Source organism: Haliaeetus leucocephalus, unplaced genomic scaffold, assembly GCF_000737465.1.
Source record: "Haliaeetus leucocephalus isolate CR32 unplaced genomic scaffold, Haliaeetus_leucocephalus-4.0 Scaffold151, whole genome shotgun sequence".
NCBI lineage: Eukaryota > Metazoa > Chordata > Aves > Accipitriformes > Accipitridae > Haliaeetus > Haliaeetus leucocephalus.
Window position 1 is genome coordinate 8,159,870 of NW_010972587.1, and position 21,778 is coordinate 8,181,647.

Sequence of the window (21,778 nt, forward strand, 5' to 3'; positions counted from 1 at the left end):
GGGCCCACGGCCGGGCCGGGCTGTGGGGAGCTGGAGAGCGGCCCTGCTGCCGTGTGGCTGGGTTGGGGGCTGACGGCCCCGGGGGGGGACGTGGGGTCCTGGGCCGTGGGCAGGGCGAGGGGAGTCCGGGGACGGGGGGTCAGGGACAGTCAAGGCTTGTTAGTGCCCTCAGGGCCCTGACACGAGCAATTTAGCACTATTTATTTTTATTCTTTTATTTTATTAGATACAGAGCTTGTATTTCTCTCCCCTTCACAGAGAGAAACATTTCACTTCACGTTTTTCTTGCCAGTGCTGTTAGACAGCCAGGCTGGGGATGCAGATGGGCGCAGCCCCGGCTGGTTACGCCTGGGCTGGACTCAGCCCGCCGGCTGTTTCTGTCGGACCTGCCGTGAGGGTGTCCCGGGTGTTGTCCTTAGAGTTCCTGAGACCTTGTTTGCTTTTACTTTTGAGGGCAAAATGACACAGAGCAGCCTGGCTCCAGTATCTTAGGTGCTCGTATTCCTGCATCCTCCTATGCAGTCAAGTCTAATGTTGGCCAAGTGTCTTTTTTTCTTACATTTTATAATGTGAAACAGAGTAGTTGTTGAACGTTCAACAAGTAAACTATGTGAGACTCGCTTCTTTGCTGTAGGACATCCAGCTTTGCTCTTGTATTAGACTTTTCTAATATCCCAAAGCATTAGTTAGACTTTTTCACTTTTACTTTCATACATTTAGCAAAAAAATAACCATATGGAAAGAAATTTTAACTTTATTTAAAATTCTGACTTGTAGAGAATACATTTGACCTGACTGAACCACTGAGTAAGCTGGAACTGGCAGCTTCCGTATTTTTCATGCTGACTGGCAGGTACTATAATCTGTTGCCTTTACACGCACAAGGAACTAGGAGTATTTCTGAATTGCCTGCTAAAATCCATACCCAAATGCAGGATGATCAGTACTGTATCTTCAAGGCTTCCTTTTGATTTTTAGTTGTGGGTTTTTTTTACTTTTACTGTGAATAGGACTGAACCGGATAGGATCAGAGCTGCACCAAATTTGTTGCTGAAGCTGTAAATAAAATTTGACTGAATTAATGCCTCCAGAATGGTTTCTTTGTAATAGGTTTCTTTATGATTTGGAGAAAAGCAGTTTACTTTTGGTGGGGAATAGTCCAATATGAGTATGTGCTGCGTGAAAATGATGGAGGGAGGACTTAGAGGGAGAGGGCTGGTTGCTCTCTCTTCTTAACAAGTGTAGCATCATAGTGTGGAGTTGTTTTATACATGTCTACTGGTAGCTGCAGTTCCGTTTGTTTTTTTTTTTTTTTAAAGTCCTTGCATGGCTTCAAGTGTTGGAAATGGCCCCATTTGCAAAAGATATAATAAAAGCTGCCATTTCCTGGGAATGACCTGGGCACTGTCTAGGCTCTTTGTAGCAGCATGCTCTGCCTCAGGGGAGGGCAGTTGTGCTGGCAATATTACTGCCACTTATTTTCTTAGTGTTTCCCCAAGAAAAAACACTTTTGCAGTTCAGGGTTTCAACTCTAAATCCTGACATCTGATAGCCTTTCTTAGCGTTTGGGAATCTGTAGTCTAACGTACTATGTTTTCCTCGGAGAAGGGACTTTTTCTAGCCTAACACCTGCTTCATTCTTGCTGAATTCCTAGTTTTCTCATAGTAGTTCTGAGAGTGATACTACAAACTGAAATCACAAACAGAGGAATTAGATTTCAGGAAAGGACTATACGGAAGGACAAGATAAATAATGTGAAAACAAAGATCTTGTTTTCTTCCAGTGTTCTTTTGTGACTGGACTAAAATGAGAAAAATGTGTGTGGGGTTGGGAAAATAAATACAAGCAACCTGATCCACTGCATAAGCAGAAGTCAAAATGAAAATTTTCAAGTATTCTAGAAAGCATCATCAGATCTTTAAAGGCTGACCTCTCCATAACCTCCATATGCTCAGAGACAAAAGGACATGCTGAGAGGAAGCATGTCTGAAAGCATTACAGCAATGTGCTCCGGACAATGGAAATGCTGAGCTGCGTGGTATTTAGAGTATTTGCATGGAGATTCTGTGGCATAGTATATCAGTGTTTGAGCATTTTTCTTTATAGAGCAAGACAACATTCCTGAAACTAATACCATAAAAAAAATGGGATTTGGATACAGGTTCCAAGGGAGTGGAGAATGTGAGGGGAGTCTTGGAGTATGAATTAAGAGTAGTGCATTTCAAACACAGGCCTGACTTTCTCACCATTTTTTTTCTTCCTCATCCGAGTTGAAAAATTGTTAATTATGGGAAGATATTTATTGGAAAGGCAGAAAGAGGGAATGAGTAAAGCGTTAGATATAAATCATCTCTTGTGTTTAATATTTTTAATAGAAGAGTCTTGAGCTGGCTGGTTTCTTAATTACCCTGGTAAAAAAAAAAATGCTAAATGAGTTAAGCTCAGTAGTAACAACAATGCGTCTTTAAAGAATTGCTTAAATACAACTTTGGTTATGAAGGCAAGTAACTAATTAAATTCTAGTCATCTTTTTGCGCTAAGCAGGTCTCACACCTTCTCCCACAGCATAAATTTTAAATGTAAATGATTGGATTTGTACAAACATTATAGGGGACAGATTTTTACAGTACCGAATTAGACATGGGGACTGCTAATGGCTGGCACCAGTCCTTGCCAGGGTGGTTGGAAACATAAATGCTGAAAGCTGCAGAATTTTTTTTTTCCAATCAAGCTGACACAGACTTGAATTCATAAGGTAATACAACCTAAAAATGTTTTTCGTCAATTGTAAATATAAGAAACTTAAAGAGAAGGTATATTTTCATCTGTAAAATATTCTGCTGTCTGCCTCCTGCAAGGTGTTAGCAGAAAATATTGTCAGTCAAAATATGTACGAGACAGTTGTGGGAGTGCCCCATACAGCACCAGAGATTTGCATGCTTCTACTGACTTCTGTATTTATTGTTCATCCATGTCGATGAGATTCATTCCAACATCTAAATTAAAATTTCAGTATAAAAGGCCAGTTGGGGTTTTAGTTCTGAATTACTGGAGGATCTGTTGTTTCAACAATAATGTTTGTCAGTTTTTCATATTCCTTTTACGTTTTAATTATAACTCATCAAATCTTAACCGATTACTCCTGGGTTACACTTAGAAGAATGTCACTGAAGGGTGTTTTAATTTAATGGAAGCAGCGCAACATCTGTTTCTAATGTTTTAAAAGCCAATTTATATGGAAATTTTGCTTTAGCGGGAAGTCAATAGATACATAGTTTTCTAACATCTCCTGTAAAAATTCAAAACTTGAATTAAAGCAGCACCAAAGCAATGCCATTCTTTCTTGTCATAGCAGTATGATTGCATTGTCACAGCCTTTCATCTGTACCCTTTTCCTTCTGTTGAAATGAAGTTTTTATTTGTCTTTTGTAGTCGAGCTATCAAGACAAACCAGGACCTTCTGCCCGAGACACCGTGGACCCATATCTTCTACAATGACTTTTGGGGGACACTACTCACTCACAGTGGGAGCCACAAGTCCTACAGACCTCTCTGCACACTCTCCTTCCGCATTAACCATGCTGTCGGAGGGATGGACCCATGGGGCTACCACCTTGTAAACGTCCTGTTACATGCTGCAGTCACAGGCCTTTTCACAAACTTCTCCAGGATCCTGTTTGGGGATGGGTACTGGACCTTGATAGCAGGCCTGCTCTTTGCATCTCATCCGATCCACACGGAAGCCGTAGCGGGGATCGTAGGCAGGGCAGACATTGGAGCCTGCCTCTTCTTTCTGCTTTCCCTGATGTGTTATGTGAAACACTGCTCTACCAGAGGTTCCTCACCAAGTACTTGGGGCTGGATCTTGGGAGCAGGGCTGTGTGCAGGATGCAGCATGCTGTGGAAGGAGCAAGGAGTGACTGTTCTGGCCATTTCAGCAGTGTACGATATCTTTGTATTTCATCGACTGAAAATGCATCAGATCATTCCTGCTTTATACAAGGTGAGTCTTCTTTCCCATAAGCTATTTGTAAGGCACCAATCACTTTTAAACAGGTGCTAAATGAGTTTTCAAGTACACAATAACTCTTAGTAGTTTAGTCAACTCCCCAAAATAAGCACAGATGTCTAATGGTGAAAGAACATTTAAAGCAGTTTAGTATAGGGTTTTTACATTTTGTTTAAACAATGTGTTATTATCCATTGCTATTACTTGACGCTGGGGATGTATTTTTTTCAAGTGCTTTCCTTGCTTCCAGCAGCTCTCTCCTCATTCTGTTTACTGTCGAGCACTGGATATATGGCTGCCTTTTGCAAAGAATTCATTCATGCTCTTATCCTCTTGTATCTTGCAAACTCAGCTTAGTTTGGTCGGGCGTGCAAGTGCGGCAGCTGATATGATCTACAGGATCCCCGAGGCAAACATAGAGCTCTTATTGTTTTAGTTTAACGAGATGCACAGGACCTGTGTGCACGCCTTTGGCATGTACTTTTTCTCCCCCTAGTAGGAGCTATGACTCAAATGTATTATTGCCTTAACAAAATAAATATTTCTCACTTTTTAACTTGCCCAAGAACAAACAAGTAAAATAAGCAAACAAACAAACAAGCCCACCAAAACCCCCTAACTTCCCTCTCCCAGAACTGCATGTATTTTAGTGGTACCCAGAAACGCCAGCTGAAATCAAGACTCATTTACATCAGTTGCTGTACAAATGAGTAAGCTGAGTATATGTAATTTTATTTTCAGTGAAATGGCTTTCTTTCAGAAAAATACTGACTTAACAAAAGGAAAATGTTTCACAGGGACATGTGTTGTCACATTTTTCAGTGAGACACAACCAAGAAAAGCAATAAAACAAAATACAGCTTTGCAGTCTATCTCAAACACCGTGATTTTAAAATTTTGATTTCTCACTCAAATGAATTGGAAAGAAATTGTAGGTTTTGATAAAGAAGTGATGATTTCTGCTTGTATAGAATATATATCTGTAGTATACAAGGAAAATAGTAGAGTCAAAAAACCAATTAGTCTCTGGTAGTTCCCTGTTAAACTGGTGTGACATGTTGACTGAGTTGTCATGGTCTTTTCAGAGAAAACTGAAAAGGAAAAACAAATTTATTTATTTATTTACTTTTACTCATGTATATTGGAGTATGTAAGAACTCTGTTGGATGTCAGTAGCCAAATACTGTGCATTTCATAATTCACTAAATTACTAGGCTACCTTTTCCTTGTACATCTGTACAGGCTGAGCGCTGCTGACCAAGTTTTACCTCAATACTAGGGAAGCCTCTGTTCGTTCATTTACAGTGATGAGGAGCTCAGCTGGGAGCTTCAGTTATAAATTATCTTCAGTAAGGCTTCTTTTTTACTTAAGTTTTACAAAAATCGTTCACAAATTACATAAATTTTTGTAAGAACATATTGTCCTAAAGGGCTTGGGGTGCCAGGAATATCTTCATTGACCTAGCCTGTTATGAGAAGTGTTTCTTTTTGAGTACTTGTCTGTATACTCTTTTGTATTCCAACTTTGCATGGCCTCTACCTTTAGCATGGCAGTTTCCTGTTCCCAAGCACTCTATGGGAAGCAAAGGAGTGAAACTAGCCTTTTGTAAGGATAATAGCTGTACATTCAAAGTAAATAAAGGCAGGTGTATCAAAGAGGAACGAAGGTAGCACCTTTAAAGCAAATTAATGCAAATGCTTCAGTCTTCTGGAGAGCTTCAAGCTATATGATAAAAACATTTTAGGGCAATAAAAACATTACGATTTACCTAAAAAAAGATACTGAAAATAATTATTCTAGTGCATTGCCACGTTTTCATCAGTATTTACTGAAGCACTTTCTCCCTGTGTTTATATTTCCTTTGGTCTTTGAGTTTTACACTTTCACATAAAATAGTGTTTAGAGAATGTTCTGGTTGGTGAGACTGTCTCTGGCCTGCTCCATAGGAAGACTGGAAATTGTTTTTGGAGGGTGCTGTTTAGTTGATATCAATGGATAATTTGAGAATGGCCAATGCACTTAGAGTTGAGAAACTTGCATTTTGATTGTAGCATGTCTGACCAATGTTTGACAAGTTCTAACCAAGAAGGCAAGTTAGATGCTGTCCTGGTGATTTGCAATTACCTTTTAGATTTATTTTCAAATAATTTCAAGATGATCATGCTGAAAGATTGACATATTAAAGTGATAACCAGGCTTTTCTGAAATCATTAGTTAGAACAGAGCTAAGTTTTCTTACTAAAAACTTTGGGTTTAGTTTGGTTCTGTGTGTTTATACATACAATGATAAAGACAAATTTTTTTTTTTGTTTTGTTTTTTTTTGAAGTTTTGTATTTAAAATAATCAAAATAAAACCCCAAAGTACGTAGCCTACAGATTGATTTTTGCATTATGCAGAATTAAATCACAGACTCAACAAAAAATGAAGAAAGCTTTCAACTCTGCACCTCTTTGGGATCATTTGGGTGTTGCCTTTTTCTTGCTGCTGCTTTGGCCTTAAATAAAATGTGTCCCTAGTAAGAACTGACAAATTCCTTCCTAGAACAAACTGTAAAATCTCCTTAAGCAAAAAAAAATCAAATTTTGGATTAAGGTGGGGGTTTTTTTTCCCTTTAATGGTGTTGCCTACACTTTTTCTTGCTTGAGAAGACATTCCTGCATTGCAAATTGCATAAGACCAAAGTAGCCATCTACAAATGAGTCATCCTGGGTTATCCAACTGGCTTGAGCATTTCGAACTGGAGTACCATTTAAACCAAAACAAAAAAACCTCCCACCAAACAAACCCCCATCTCATCAGAGGACTCTTTATTAGAATGTCTGGGAAATTGGAAAGAATTGTGTCCATTTACCTGTTCTGGAATTTGGGCTTTCTGTTTTCCCAATGTAAATACTGGGGTAGGGCAACTGCAGGAGAAAGGGGAAAAAAGGCATCAAAAAGGGCAGTCTAGGAAAAAGTGATGGTCTTTTGTAGTGCGTTGGAGAGGAAAAGTGTAGAATGGAACCAAGGAAGAAAGGAAAATAATTTCAAGAGGTGGTTAGCTCAAATCTGTACTAAATAAGTAAGCGGTAATGATATGAAACTGAATGCTTCGTAACAGAATGGTAGAAAGGAGCTACCCCTTTCAATTTAGCTAACCTTAAGCTAAACCCTGTCCAGCTGAGCTGACACAACTGTTTCCCAGGCTGTGCTGCAAACTGGGACAGAGAGGAAATGCAGGTAAAAAATAATCCTTACCCACCCCCTGACCCTTCTGCCCAAATATCCCAGACATACCTTTAGGAGTTATTTTAAAGCTGAATCAATTCAGTTATATCCAGTCCTTATCATTGCCCTACAAACAGCTGTACTGGCAAATACTAAGAGGAAAGCTGAGGTGCGGGGGCAGAAACAAGGAACGGAGAGTGAAGGATTTGGGGGAGTGGGTGGTTAAGGAACTGGGCTGGCTTGCTGCCAGACTCGTTTTTGGCTTCTATAAGCTTTTTCAGAATACACCGCTAGGGGAACTGAGACAAAATTAGTTATGTTTAAAGAATAGTAAAACCACTGACCTTCAGGATGGTCAGTGAAGGAGGAGCTGGTAAAAGCAGCTTTAAAAATGCTCCAGCAGGTGGTAGGAGATGGCATTAGGGTGACAAGCCCTTTTTTTCCCATTTTGTTCTTATCTTTGGGCCGAGTGTGGAATAAATACAAAATGGTGGCAACTACACAAGACCACTAGCTGTTTACTGGGCTCACACCTGTTATCACATGAGTTCTGATTTGTCACATCAAGTACATGACAGCATCCCAGTGCCATTTGAGTAGACTGGCAGGGATTCTGAACAAGGCAGCTGCAGAGCAGGACCACCAGCAGAGCAGATGAGTATTACCCCTTATTTAGAAGCTATTCTTAATGCACTTTAAAAATGTATATCATAGCTACTTATTAAACTATCCAGCTCTTTTCCCTGTCATCTGTGTATTGGTTATTCAGCAGAACTTGGCTGCTGGTTTTTTTCCTTTTGCCAAGTCTTGTATTCCCGTCTGCCTGTGATGCTCTCACTCTGGCTGGCAAAGTTGTCAGTCTGGACCCCATTTCATTTGGTTAGTTTTATTTTATTCTGTCTGACTGCCTGACAAGAATGTATTCGCTGTCTTTAAGTCAGCAGATTTTGATGGAAGTTTATTTATTGCAGTTGTAAATGAGTTGTCTGAAATGAGAGCAATTAAAAAAAAAAAAAGTGGTGCTCTGCTGGGGCAAAGCAGTCCTTATGGAAGAAAGTTAGGCTTTTGTTTGATTTTTCAGCATTTTAGACCTTGAGTCATTTCCAGTGTAAGTTGCGTAGCAGGTATGCAGATTGATTGACTTGTCATGTATCATAGTTATCAGATGATTGTACCTGTCAGCAGCTAGACTTGTGCAAGTTTAACCACCAAAAGTGTAGGGGTGGGTGGGGGGAACCTGAAATCTGGAGAGAGCTGTGATCAAGTTTGTAATTATAGAAAATATGCAAATTCAGAGGCCTAATTCTTTTGTACTTGCAATCCTCCAGCTTGAGAGCAGAACCATTAATCAACATTGCAGTACACAGTCTTCTGTCCAATTAGTAGTACAAAGCTAATATAAACCCTACTGTGCTGCCCTTTTTCCTGGTTTTTTTTTTTAAGTGGGAAGGGAGCTGGACAACATTAGCAGTTAAAAAGATGGGGCAAATGCATTTAAAGCTCATTTTTAATATAATGGTAATGATAAAATATTTATTGCCCTGTGGTTTATGTGTACAAACTGCCTTACAGAAATAACTAAACCAGATGTATGTCCCACTAGTGTTCCACTGCTACAGTACGGTAACATTTTCCCAGATCAACATATTGTTAGTACAGGGGGTTTGTTATACTAAAATAAGGAAACCTCTCTTTTCCCATCACTTATTTGATTAAAATCTCCCTCCGGGAGGTCTGTCTCACATGTGGAATTAGTTATTGGTATCTATAGCTTAACGCGAACCACAAATTGGATTGCAGGATGCATTATCTAACCTTCTGTGCTATTATAACAGCATTGGTTTTGTAAAAAGCAATTTTATTGGAGGCCTATATTTTATTTAAGGTAATGATATAAACCTGGGGCCTCCATGGATGACATGGTCAACCACCAAACCAAGTTTTATAAAATGCTACTTTCTTTTATGGTCTTGGAACAGCCTTAGTTGTGGGTGATAGGTATGATTCCTGCTCAAAATAGGACCTGCTGGGTATTAGATAAAGCTACTGATTTTTGAGAACACTCTAAACTTGAAATAAGCCACTTTCTGCATTCTTCACTCTTTGAAGTCGTTACTTTTAGAACTATCATGCTTTGGAAAGCAATTTCAAAATAAAATGCTGTTCTTGATTTAAATTTGCAGTTTTATCCTTATCTTCTGAGGAGCTCTAAAGCCTTAGCATTGGAGTAGTTGGTCTTGATGTCTTTTCACCTCTTCTCCATCTACAAGTTATGCCATTTTGCAGCAGTGTTTTATCACTAGTTAAAATCTAGCTTGATGGTTTATTGTCTGCTTATTTTCTACAATCTAAGGAATTTTATTATGCTTGAACTTCTCCACAGCCCTGCATATTTTGGCAAATCTGATCCGTAAGCTGTTATTTTGTAAGTTGTCTCAAACACTTGCGTGGGTATGGTCCAGCCTTAGTCCTGTGTCTTTGAAATGCAATGTTTAAACTGATAGGGTAGCAGCTGCTGCCTCCCAGGATAGACTTCATCCTTGGAGTCAGATATTTAGTCAGCATACTTTTCCTTGAGACTACTCTTGTCCCAGTTAAAAATAATAAATAACTTACAGCTTCAAAACGTGACCTGACCTCTTGCAGGTTCGTTTTGTCTAACAAGAGCTGCATATTCAAGTGCGCTAAGCAGTTAAATATTGCATTTGTGTGCCGCCTAACCTTATGCAGTTCAAGAGCTGAGGAAAAGATTGGGAGCTCTATTGCCAGCTGGGGCCCAGTTTGTTCCCTAGCTGTGATTGCTCATTCTGCGGTGGTCAGCTGGGGGTTAATTTTTCTGGCAGCTTTAAGCCTGTACAAAATTGTGGAAATGCTGAGATGAATGTGCCTGCACATACATTGCTCATATTTGCGGATGAGCCAGCCTGGTGCTTTTCTCTTCACTCTGCTGGATGGCAGCAGCATGAGGCCTGTACGGTCTTGACCATCACTCCCCCCTCCCCCTGCAGTTATTTCCTAGACAAAAGAAGCTTTTTGCAATTTACTTCTTTTTTGACAATTTTGAGTAGCTAATACTGCTGTTTCCTGTAGTTCCCACAGCTTCTTGCTGCTTTTCCTTTTGATCTTCAAATAAGAAAAGCAAGATTGGCCTCTACTATGCTCCTTCTCAGAGATACTGATCTCCTGCAGGTCCCTGTGATGTCAGTGGAGTGGTACTGTCTCGGACATCAATATGTATAAATAGCTGTTGTTTCCTGAAAATATTTTCATGGGGTGATTTAAACCACTGACACAGATCACATATGACAGAAATACAGCATCCTAAGGCAAATTTAGCAAATTTTTTTTTTTTTTTTTTAATGAGGAATCATAAGATATCTTGCCGAAGTCACTGGCTTAAAATGGATTATATTTTAATATTAAATCTGTAATGTCTTTATTGGAATTGCTACTAAAATGTGCATTACATTTGTCTAACCACTTGAAGTCCACAGTAATATTTTGGAGACTAAATTTGAGAATTCCTCTCTGGAAAGATGGAAAAGGCAAAGGCTTCTTTAATAAATGAGTAAGTAAATAAAAAAAGAGAAGCCTTTTCATATTTACAGAGATTGTGAAGACATGAAGAACCTTCAGTTTAATGGAGAGGTTAGTTTGCTAGAGAAAGGTTGTCACTGTCTTCAGTCTTGCATAAGATTTACACTGCACGGTACCATGCAAAGTATGCTGTGTTCTTCCATTCTTCCCCCTGGCTTGAAAGGGATCTCTTTTGAGGCACAGGGTGAGAAAGCTTCCAGGGGCTTTGCACAGTTGGTGTTAGCACTTATTTTTCATTCTGAGGTTACATGCCTATTACTAACATCAAGAAGAGTGTGAATTTTTCCATGGTGGTGTTTATTTACAGGGTATTGGTGGGCTTGCTACTTGCCAGTTTACAAAACCTGTGCAAATAATATCAAGTTGACAATGTTACTCTCCTAGCTTTTAATGTTTTAAAAATATTTAACAAATCAAGTGAAAGCACCAAACTTACCATAGTGTGTAACAACTGAGTTTCAGAACATTAGGAATATTTGCAGGTGTTGGTTTTTCTTCTTCTTAGTGATTACTTTAGCTCCCTAATTGAAGAAGCTTTCTAAAACTGTGTTTTTCTAATGGCTGGTAATTTTCCTGTTTAAAATATCAGTATCAAAGAACAGTTAAATTTCATGCTTTTTGGTAGGGACGGTTGATGTATTAAGTATTTTATGCTGAGACAAGGGGACTTGGGTACCTGTGAACTTTGAGGGATAAGAAATACACGCAGCTTTGGCCCATCTTCAGTTTTCTGTTTGTTCACGAGCTGAAAAGCCATGTCCCTTTTCCCTCTAGCTCTGCTTCTCCCATGAGTCAGTTGTCTGGGTACTGGCCACAAAATGGGGAAAAACAACATACAGTGCTAAAGCTAAGTGGTGTCTTAATGAGTTAAACGTCTTCTAGTGTAATTCCTTTTGTGTAGATTTGCTTCAGGAGTTATGCCTTTCTGCTTAAACCTATTTTGGTGTCTTGGTTAGCATGCACGCATTTGTCATCGTATTCATCAAGTATGTATCCCTTGTGTTTGTTAAATGCCAGACAGAAAGTTTATACCTGTGCCTCGCATGCAAATCTTCAATCATGAGTACTTTACATTAGCTTCCTACTGTCATGTTTAGGCACCTAAATGTCCTGATTTGATGAAGTACTGAATGCTTGTAGCTCCTGGTGGGCTTTGCTGAGTGAACCGATTGCACTTGGTCGATCACAGCTAAATAGCAAGCTAGACTGTCTGCTCCCAGCAGTCAGGGCACGCGCTAATAGTGTCAGAAGAGAAAAACCTGTAAGTATGTCCCCAGCCAGAATCAAATAGATGGGGAGCAGGTGTAGCTTCTGGATGCTCAGAGTTCTGACTTGCAGCAGTGCATTACTGCACCTTTGGGAAAGGTAACGCTGCTGAGAGTATGTGAACATCAGGCTCCTGATTTTTTGAGCATCTTAACTGTAGTCACCTAAGTTTCAGAACTGTAGTGCTTGGAAAGCGTTGCTCGAATCTATTCGATAGAACTGTATTCTCAAAGGCAGTTGTCTTCCCAGAGTCCTACCCAAGAGAAAGCCATTCCTGGTAAACAAACATGAGCTCTGATTCCAGACCTCAGAGAACATGTTTTGAAGGGGCAGGAACAGATGCAAACCCTGAGCCATGAGGGAGACTTTTCTCTTGGTATTAGGTTTAATTTTGAATTTCCTGGCTTATGCTCATTTTTATTTAAGTCGTAATGATTTAATGATTACATGCACACTTTTTCCAAGCTGAGTGATTCTAAACATTAACCTATGTAGACAGTTACAATATTAAAAAGGGGGAAAATACAAGTGTATGGGATTTACAGTGGAAACAGCCAGTTGTGATAGAAGGCAGCAAACATTTTCTGGCATATTTACTGGAGAAACTGAATGATATTTTGTACATATGCCTGTATTTCTTTTTCCAGCTGCAATGTAGATTAGGTACGGGGAGGGAAGGAACCCAGGTTTGCAGTCCTGTAGCTGACTTTATGGGTCAGTTGTTAGGAGGTAAATTTCTAGCCTCACTAACCTTGAATGTCTCTTAAAAAAGAGAAGAATCCCTTGATGCTATGGATAGTCCACATTGGGAGGAGGGGCAAAACAAAATATTTTTTTTCCTAAGTTTCTAGGAAACTAATTGAAAATGCACATGAGGAAATTATGTTAAAATTATCCAGAAGCGTTTGGGGGAAGGGAGAGAGAATTTGTGTACCTGGCTCCTAAATACCAGGTAGAACATATGTACCTTTTTATGATCAGAATGGTAAGGCTTTCAGACACATACACAGATTATTTCTAAGGCTGTAGATTTGATTGGGTTGTGCAAAAGTCAGAGCTTCTGTGACATTTAATCACCAAAATCTTGGTTTTCTCGTTGGCAATAAAATATGGAAATAAATTCCCATAGCAACGAAGTCTTTAAAGTGAGCGTAGGGGCATATTGAGTTAATAAAGGCAATGAGGGAGCAGGGGAAAAGAGAGGGTAGAATTGTATTGAGTCTCTGTAAATTCTTTCTCTCCCAGAAAACAGGACTTTGGGGGTTATAGATAAATTTTTTGCATGTTTTAGTCTGCATGTTTTAAAAGTATCCTGGGCAGCTTGTACTGCTGTAGAGCACAATGAAGCTTGCATCAAGAGCAGTGTTTATTTAGTAGGGATTGTGAGATTACCGTTTATTTTTAAAATATATGTTTATTGTAGTTCTATCTCTTACTTGGAGACTTTTCTCCTTAAAAGACGTTATTAGAAGTGGCAAAACACTGCCACAAAATAGTTCTCATGAGTTTTAAAATAGAAGCAATGCAAATTTTTTTTAACTTTAGTTCTTGCTTCTTTGGACTACTTTATATATGGCATTTTTGGCTTCTTGTAATTTGAAATCTGTGGAAAGTCAGGACTGGCAATTCTGTAGAGTGATTTTTTTTGTTGCTTGTTTTTTTGTTAAAACCACTATATATTTTTACCTCTTCTGACCTGAGCTGTTAACCAAGAACTTGACTTTTTTGTGGGTAATTCTGGTTGAGAATATGGATTAAAAAATACCTGGTTCCATGGTTATGCAATCCTGTTTATTTACAAAGAAAATCCCAAGTATAATTTCTTCCAGAACAAGAAGTATGAAACTGTGTATCTTTATCTGAGTTCTAAATCCCTTTCAGCTAGCATTGCAGAGCTCCCTCTTGCATCTTTTTCAGGGGGAAGTTACCTGCATAATGTGTATTTTTACCTTGCTTCCTTTGTACCTTCTCTGATCTCTTACTGATTCATATACATACATATCTCACATGGAAAAAACCAAAACAAAACAACCAACACCCTCCTCCCTGCCTCCCCCACAACAAGCTAAACAAAAAAGTGACCCCAACACAAACAAACGAAAAACCCCAAACAAAAAAACCCATCCCAAACAAAAACAAAATCCCCCAAAATCCCTCAAAACAAAAAAACCCACCTTACCTTCTGTCCATGCATCTTTGTTCTGGTAGGGACATCTTTCCTTGGAAGAGGAAATCAATTGATTATTTCAATCCGCTTCTGTAAAAGATCTTAGTGGTAAGAAACTCTTATCTCAAGTGAGATCTGTACCATACTTATGCAGTTGGTGATAACGGTATAATGTGGAAGTATCCAAGCTAGCTAACTTAAGGGACCTTGGTACAGACTGCAAAAATTGATCTAAAGGCAAGGTAGGTAGATGGGTTCCTTGGCTGCCTGATACTAGATTGGTATTAGTGCATAAAGTTTGAAGCTGGACAGGTAGATATATATACACCGCTCAATATTTGTCCCGAGTATTTATGAGCCAGCTTTTTAACAGGACACCCTGTAGTCAAAATAACTTAGCACTGTCATCATCTCAGGCCTTCCAAAACCAGAAGGAAGTGTTAATAATCAAGAGGTAAAGATTAACTTTGGGAAGTTTTAATTTGCTTTCTGTTTTGCAAATCTATAGAGTAAATCTTTTTAGGATTTCATCTGTAATCGTGAAGTTTGAAAAGGGGGAAGAAAAATTCTTTGCATGATGAAAATTGTGCTTCTTACTTGATGTTAGGATACTGTAAGACAAAACTGAGCTGGCTGCAGTTGTGGCAGATTACTTGATCTTTAAACAGTCCCACTTTTTACCTGCAGATACACTTTTGGTATTATATGTAACCCAAATTAAAAAAAAATAAATTGTGATTCATCTCTGTTCATATTTTAATTATTGTTTTGGTAGCTTTGTGTTGATGTATTTTGAAGATGTGTAGTTTCTAAATGCAACTACACAAACACGCCTCTTTTATATCCATCAATTTTCAGTCTAGAAAATTGTTTTCACTCCATTGTAGACCATGATATATATGGTATTATATTAGCTCTAGATCCTTGCAAATAACCATTTCTACCTTGGCACTGCCCTGCTCATGATACGGTGTGTTGTCAGCAATCTGTGATTGCGCAGTAGCAAAAAGGGTGATGTGTCCTTGTGCTCTCAGGTTCATCTCCAAGGCTCTGCGGTACCCAGATGGCTCCTCTGTGCTCTGATAATCTGATGCTAACCCCTGCCATCATCAGGTGATATAATGAAGATACAGGCATCGGTGTAGGTTCTTCACTAATAGCTGCCTTGTTCATATTTGTGACTGCAAATCTGCATCCCGTAAGGAAGTGATATATTCACGTAATAGCTACATGGCATAGATGTCTCTTTCAGTTATAGCCTGATTTCCTACTAGAAATAAATTTAGTCTGAAATAACCTCATTCTGAAGTAGCAGTGATTTAGTAGGTTTATTAATGAAGACAGTGCTCTTTGACATAGTCCTTAATGCTTAGTGTTTCTAGCTTCAGGTCTATACCAATCCTAATTAAAGCTTTCTCCCATCCCGTCTTTGAATGAAAGAATTTCAGTGCCTGCTTAAGTCCAACTCTTTGGGCTAGCTGCCTGAAGTGTAAGGGAGAAATGAGTAATGATGACAAAAAAATGAAGAATTGATTGAAAAGCTGAGGTATGATATAGAAACCAAAATTTGGGAATCTATACGGGCTAACTATTCCTGTGTTAATCAGCGGAGCTGCTCTTATCAGCCAGAGGATGCAGCATCTGTCCTCTATCCTTATTGTAGGCAGTGTTTGTATGTTTTCTTGTAAGTTTTGGCAGACTAATGAAAAGTGAAATTTTATAAAATCTTATTTGATGTGTGACCTTGCATTCTGTGGCACTTGGTGGTTAGCAACCAACATACTGCCTCAATGGGGTAATAAATTCATGTTTTAATACAGTTATTTGTTTTCCTTGTAGTGTAGCAGACAGATTCAAACCCTCAGGGGGAGCTTTTTAAGTCTGTCTGTCTGTCAGATGGTCTGCTTTGCTATTTCATCCTCTGGGTTTGGTTACAGTATTTTGGTTAAGTGTTACATTACTTTGATACACAAACAATTTGAAATATTCAGATTTGTTTATAAAAAAAGGTATTTTAAAACCCCCAAACATACATGCCTAAAAACTCACTGCAGACTTAATGTTTTTGTGAGTCCCAAAGCCATGCTCCTCAGCATCAACAGACTTCTTCCAAACCTGTCAACGTGAAGAGGCCCAGCAAAATGGCTCAGAAATTTTCTCACTGAAAATCCTAGAACTGCTTTTTAAAATAATGCGTATTTGCATCTTGAATCATAATATAACTTAAGTTTTTGTGCATCCTTCCAGAAAACTCAATTTTTGGTGCATTAAAGGAAATAAGTACATTGCTTTCCATTTTCTTCCCTCTGTTGATAATGTGGCTGTGGAAATTTAAGTACGTTAGGTTTTCTCTACATAGTTTTTTGGTAATCTGATGTACTCTGCCATTAGCTGGCTGGTACAGCCAATTGTGAGTTACATAGGCTGCTTGCAGAAACATAGACTCCTTGTGAAAGCTTAATTAAATGTAAATGTCCAGTTAACATTATGACAACTTCAGCAGTTCTGCACTTGAACATTATGTCCTTTTTGTGTGTGCTGTCCTTAAGAGTGAAGGCCACGTGTTTTTAACATGGGACTGTTGACTTTTTCTGGGTGCAGTGTCCTATAAAGATCTTACTGAACCCTGAAGCAGGGCTTCATGTTCAAAAGTTGTTGTTGTTTTTTTTCCTTGAGATATTTGATGATCTAATAGAAGCTGCCTTTATGATATGCTTAAGCCATCATGGGTACAACTCTACTTGTGTGTGGAAAATAGTGACATTCTTCTTGACTGTGAAAATAGTTTGAAATCTAGTTCTGATGTGACTAATGCTAAACTTTTTTTTTTTGAAGGAACAAACTTGTTTGCAAGATCATGCAAGTTCTTATTAAAGATTTACTTCACACATTTTGCTTTGGTTGCTCTTTGACCATGTTTTCTTGGTGTGTAGGCCACAAATGACTGGGCCTGAAGAGGGATTATCTAGAGATACTCCCCCAAAAATGGGAGGCTGGTTAAACAATATCGAAACTGTCAAAGCATTGGTAAAAAGGCTTTTTGTTTCCTGACAAGATAATGCATGGTTTTCAATGTCCCTGTGCAGCAAAGTTCTCTTGATATTTTTCAAGTTATTGGAGAAATAGCAGAAAAGGGAAAGATGACTCTGTTTTGGGTAGCTTTTCTCTTATCATGTAGAGAGAAAATATTTCATTTGCTGGAAACTATGTCCTTTGGATGGTAAAAAATTTGGTGGTGGGCAATACAGGTAAATAAATCTAAATGTTTACCCACAGCTATTTCAGATAGGAAATGTTAATGCAGCTGTGGCTGCTACTGAAGTCTGGTTAATCATTTTCCACATGAAGCATACTGTTTGGGACCCCAGTGGGCACTCAGGATTTGCCATCTGAAGTTAACAGCAGCAACGGACTTTAATCTATTCTCTAATATCCAAGTGTTGGATTATTGTACACATGCCTTAATCTGGAAGTCTAGATTTGTTTTTTAAGGTTTGTCCCCATCTCTAAAAGGCTGTGATATTTTTCAAAGCTTGCACAAAAAAATTATTTGGATGAAGATCACATTGAAATGCTTGATGCAAAGTCAAAATTCCTATTGCTGAATCACAGTTTATCTGCTTAAGCCTATTTGAACTGCCTGTCAGGGACATCCAGATTTGATATGTTGCAGAAAAGAATACAAGATTGTCATGGGGCTGTTTAAATATGAGAGAAAGTTGTGGGTAAGTGATTGGAAATACCAGGATCATGAGACATTATTTTGTGCCCAAGTAGCATTTTCTCATGAAGTTAACAAACATTTTAATAACAAACAACACTGTTTTTGCAAACAGGAAATAAAAGAATACGCGGACAGATAAATCTTTCAGAAGAAACCCAAGGGCAGTGAAAACCAGAATGATTTAATGGTTGCCAAAGAGAGTGAAGTAAGAGAGACTGTTAGCAACAGAGAGAGGGGAGAACTTCATTAGAGACAATGGGAAGGGGCTGAAAAAAAAAAAAAACCAAAACAAAACCCAAACAAAAAAAACACCCCAAAAGAGGATGCAGACTTTGTCACTACAATATTTTTCTAAGAATAACAACCCAGTTTGAGCAGCTGGGAAACAAGGAAGAACATACATGAATTTAATCCTATTATTTTGTTTATAAAGATTGCAAAGTAAAACAAGATGATGAAGAGAATGGAACGTAATAAGAAAAATATGAATTAATAATGTCATTGGATCTTGAGTTCATAGTTTAAATTACAGCTCAGGCTTTAATGTTTTAGTTTCCCACTCAGAAGTCATAGTATACAGAAAGGAATGTGTGTGCATTTATAATCTGATATGCATTCGTTTAGTAGGTAGATCATACACTGTGCTAGTAGTAAACTTCCGAAGGGATGATGGCTCATCTTACCTAGAAATTCTGAATTTTTAAATGTAAATGATTCAATTAAAAATGTACAAATTCTTTCCAGTAGTTTCAAAATTTGTTGTTTGAGCTTTGAATCCTGCACTTCTAGTATATTTCTTATCCATCTAAATTTTGCTTTAAAAAGAATTCATACTGGTTTTGTTAAGACTTTTACCACATGGATGAAAACCCAGGTAGTTGACAGACAACCAGAGGGATAAATGACTGTCACAAATAACTGGGATGTTAGATAGGGGCTTATATTTGGGTCTGTACTATTCTATGTCTTTGTAAATATTTTATAAGAGTCTCTTAAAGTGCACTAAGGAAATTTGTAGAGGATTTTGAAATTAAAGGACTCAAGTATACCACAAGTGAAAGGAGATAACACAAATGACAGCTCTTAAGCTAACAGAGTTAATCTTTTGAGGTCATTTGAAACATTTCCAGACAACTAAGAAATATCTATTTTATGTTTGTTGTCCTTTTATTAAAACAGAGGATCTGAAAATGGTGTTTGGTTGGGTTTTTTTTTTTGTTTTGGCCTACTGAACACAACCCCTGTGCCTCTTTGCACCTTGCCCATCTGTTGCGATTTTTATGTTGCCAAGTGTTTCTTTAATAGGCGCTCTGTTGTGCTCAAGTATACATTTGGAACTGGGAAGGGGGACCTAAACTTAATGATGTGAAATTTCAAAGTGGCTTTAAGAGATTAGAGTGAATTTGCTTGTAAGAAATGATAATCTAAAACTAATGATCACAGATGTTCACTCAGGTAAGAGGAAGAATTACTGTACCAAAAGTTAGGATACAGCTTTGCCCTTCCTATCCCCCACTTACCATTTCAAAGTATTGCTAATTTATGCTCTTAACTATTACTTCAGAGGAGTGCCATTGGGATTGAATTAGACAGGGTTTAGAGTCCTGTAATTTATGAGGATATATGTAACCATTTAGGAACTACTACCAAAAATGGATTAGAAATGTGGATATGAAAATTTGTTTGAAAAAACTCTAGTTAATGCAGTGGATTTGGAAAAAGGCCAGCTGTATAAAGAAATTTTGGGTGGTGATGTTACAAAATACAAACCAGATGTTAGGAGAGGAATAGTCTGAAGATGCTAATTGTGAAAGTGTGTCCTACCATATCTTCCTAAAGATGATAAGGATCAGTGAATTCAACCTGAATGTCTGTGCTGTGGTGGAGAGGAACCATCATTGAAATAGATTGTGGGCTATGTCATTCTGCCATAATGCTAGAATGAAGTTATTCCTTGCTACATAACGTTTTAATATATGAAAGCCAAAACTTTTTCAGAATTTTCTCCACATGAGATAATTATGGGTAAAAAAAGTTAGAAACCAGACAAGAACAGCACAAAGTCAGGAGCTAGCTACTTTGATATTTTTTGTTCTTATAAAGGAAGCCAGAAAAGAAAGTATGCAAGTTCAGCATAATGATGACTGAGAGTAGACTGTTAATTAATAAATAATTGAATAATAAAAATATAATGCTTGAAGGGACTTTTTTCATGTCCTCTAGCAAAGAATGAACCTCTCTTATACTAGACTGTGGGAATATTTCTTCAAGTTAAAGGTGGAAGCCTATTATATGGTATGAACAGAGCCAGATTGGAAAAGTTTATAATCAGGAGGAAAAAGGTAGATGAATTACGGACGTGGAATGTGTTATTAATTCATAGTGAATTGTCTGGTATCTTAAGATCTTGTCTTTACCTTCATGTTTGTCAGAAGAAACACGTCCTATAAAAATGTAAATCTTGAGAGAGGAGAAAATGCAAGTTGGCTGTATAAGCTCCTTGGCAAGACCTGTCAGTCTGGACTCTGCCATAACCACACAACAGATTGGGCCAAGACCTGAACAAGGCTTTTCTTCAACTAGTTTCTGCGAAATAGCCCTTTGCTTTAGAAGGACAATGTCATACACACCAAATCTAGGCACAACTCATTTATACATACCAAGGCAGTAAATTTGCCTTAGAAGGCTTTCTTTTAGTAAAAACAAACCCAATTGTTCTCATGTTACCTCTGTAGTGTTGCAAGGACACAACTGTTTATTGTTGTTTTAATATGATCAATTATAGCTTAAAGGTGAAAATTTCAGTCTTTTCTAAATATATAATCTTTAATATTCCAGCAAGAAAACAAAGTAGCAAAAAATCGCTGAACCTGAAAGACCTGCTAATTGTCCATGCATCTCTATCAACCATGTTGAAGAGATACTCGGCCGGTGAGACTGAATGGTATGCATGTCTCTCTCTAGGTCTAGTAGAAATTTTTATTGTGAAGAAGGATTTTAAAATGCATTTGACTCGACTATAGTTTAGATAAACGTTAAACAGGAACTGATTAGAAAGCCTAGAGGTCTGAGTGACAGCAGATTTTTTGAGTTCATGGGATAAGCTGAAGAGCTTTTAGCATATTTTAACATTTTATTGTGTGTCTCTGGAAAATACCAACCTCTCAGAAGGTTATGCTATCGTGTCTCTCCCCTGTCAAGTAAATCGTCATAAAAATATGAGTGTGAAGCACCAGGGGTCCTTACTTTCTCCACCCATCAAACCTAAAAGTGACAATATCATTTCTCCAAATTAGTGAATGTTATGATACATTTTTATAGAAAGCTGAAGTCCCCTACCTTCTGTTTTATGAACTACTTTATGTATGATGCCACTTAAAACCAAACTTGTCAGTCTGAAGGTAACATCACTAATGAAAGTTGATCAGTCAGTATATTTATAATGGAGCCTTCAGACCCCAGGGTGCTTCTCAATTATTAAGCAAGAGTAAAGCTTGTTGAGATCTGCATCACTGAGATGGCTTAGGAAAAAGCCAGTGGGAAAGATAAGTCTTAAGCTGACAGTCTTAGTGTTTAATCCGTAAGTGCACAGATGACTGCTAGTAGCACATTCCAGACACGAACCAGGGAAGTACAATCTCATCAGCCCAGCGCTGTAGGGGGTGCCAGGGTATCTGTCACAGCCATGGCATAACGGGCTGCAGGAACCAAGGGAATGGGCTGGTTCTGCAGCATTGTCCCTTCTGCAGAGGGGCAAGGGGACAACACGTTTTGGAGCTTGCTTCACCCAAATCAGAAACAAAG

At 38.3% G+C, this 21,778-nt stretch overlaps 1 protein-coding gene across 1 annotated transcript in view; it reads left to right on the forward strand.

Annotated features, from left to right (window-relative positions):
* The window catches only part of TMTC2 (transmembrane and tetratricopeptide repeat containing 2), a 259,941-nt gene that overhangs the window by 103,416 nt on the left and 134,747 nt on the right, over positions 1–21,778 (forward strand). The window contains exon 2 of the mRNA XM_010561834.1: positions 3,434–4,004. Within this exon, the coding sequence (XP_010560136.1) occupies positions 3,434–4,004 (571 nt within the window). The remainder of the gene's footprint in view (positions 1–3,433; positions 4,005–21,778) is intronic.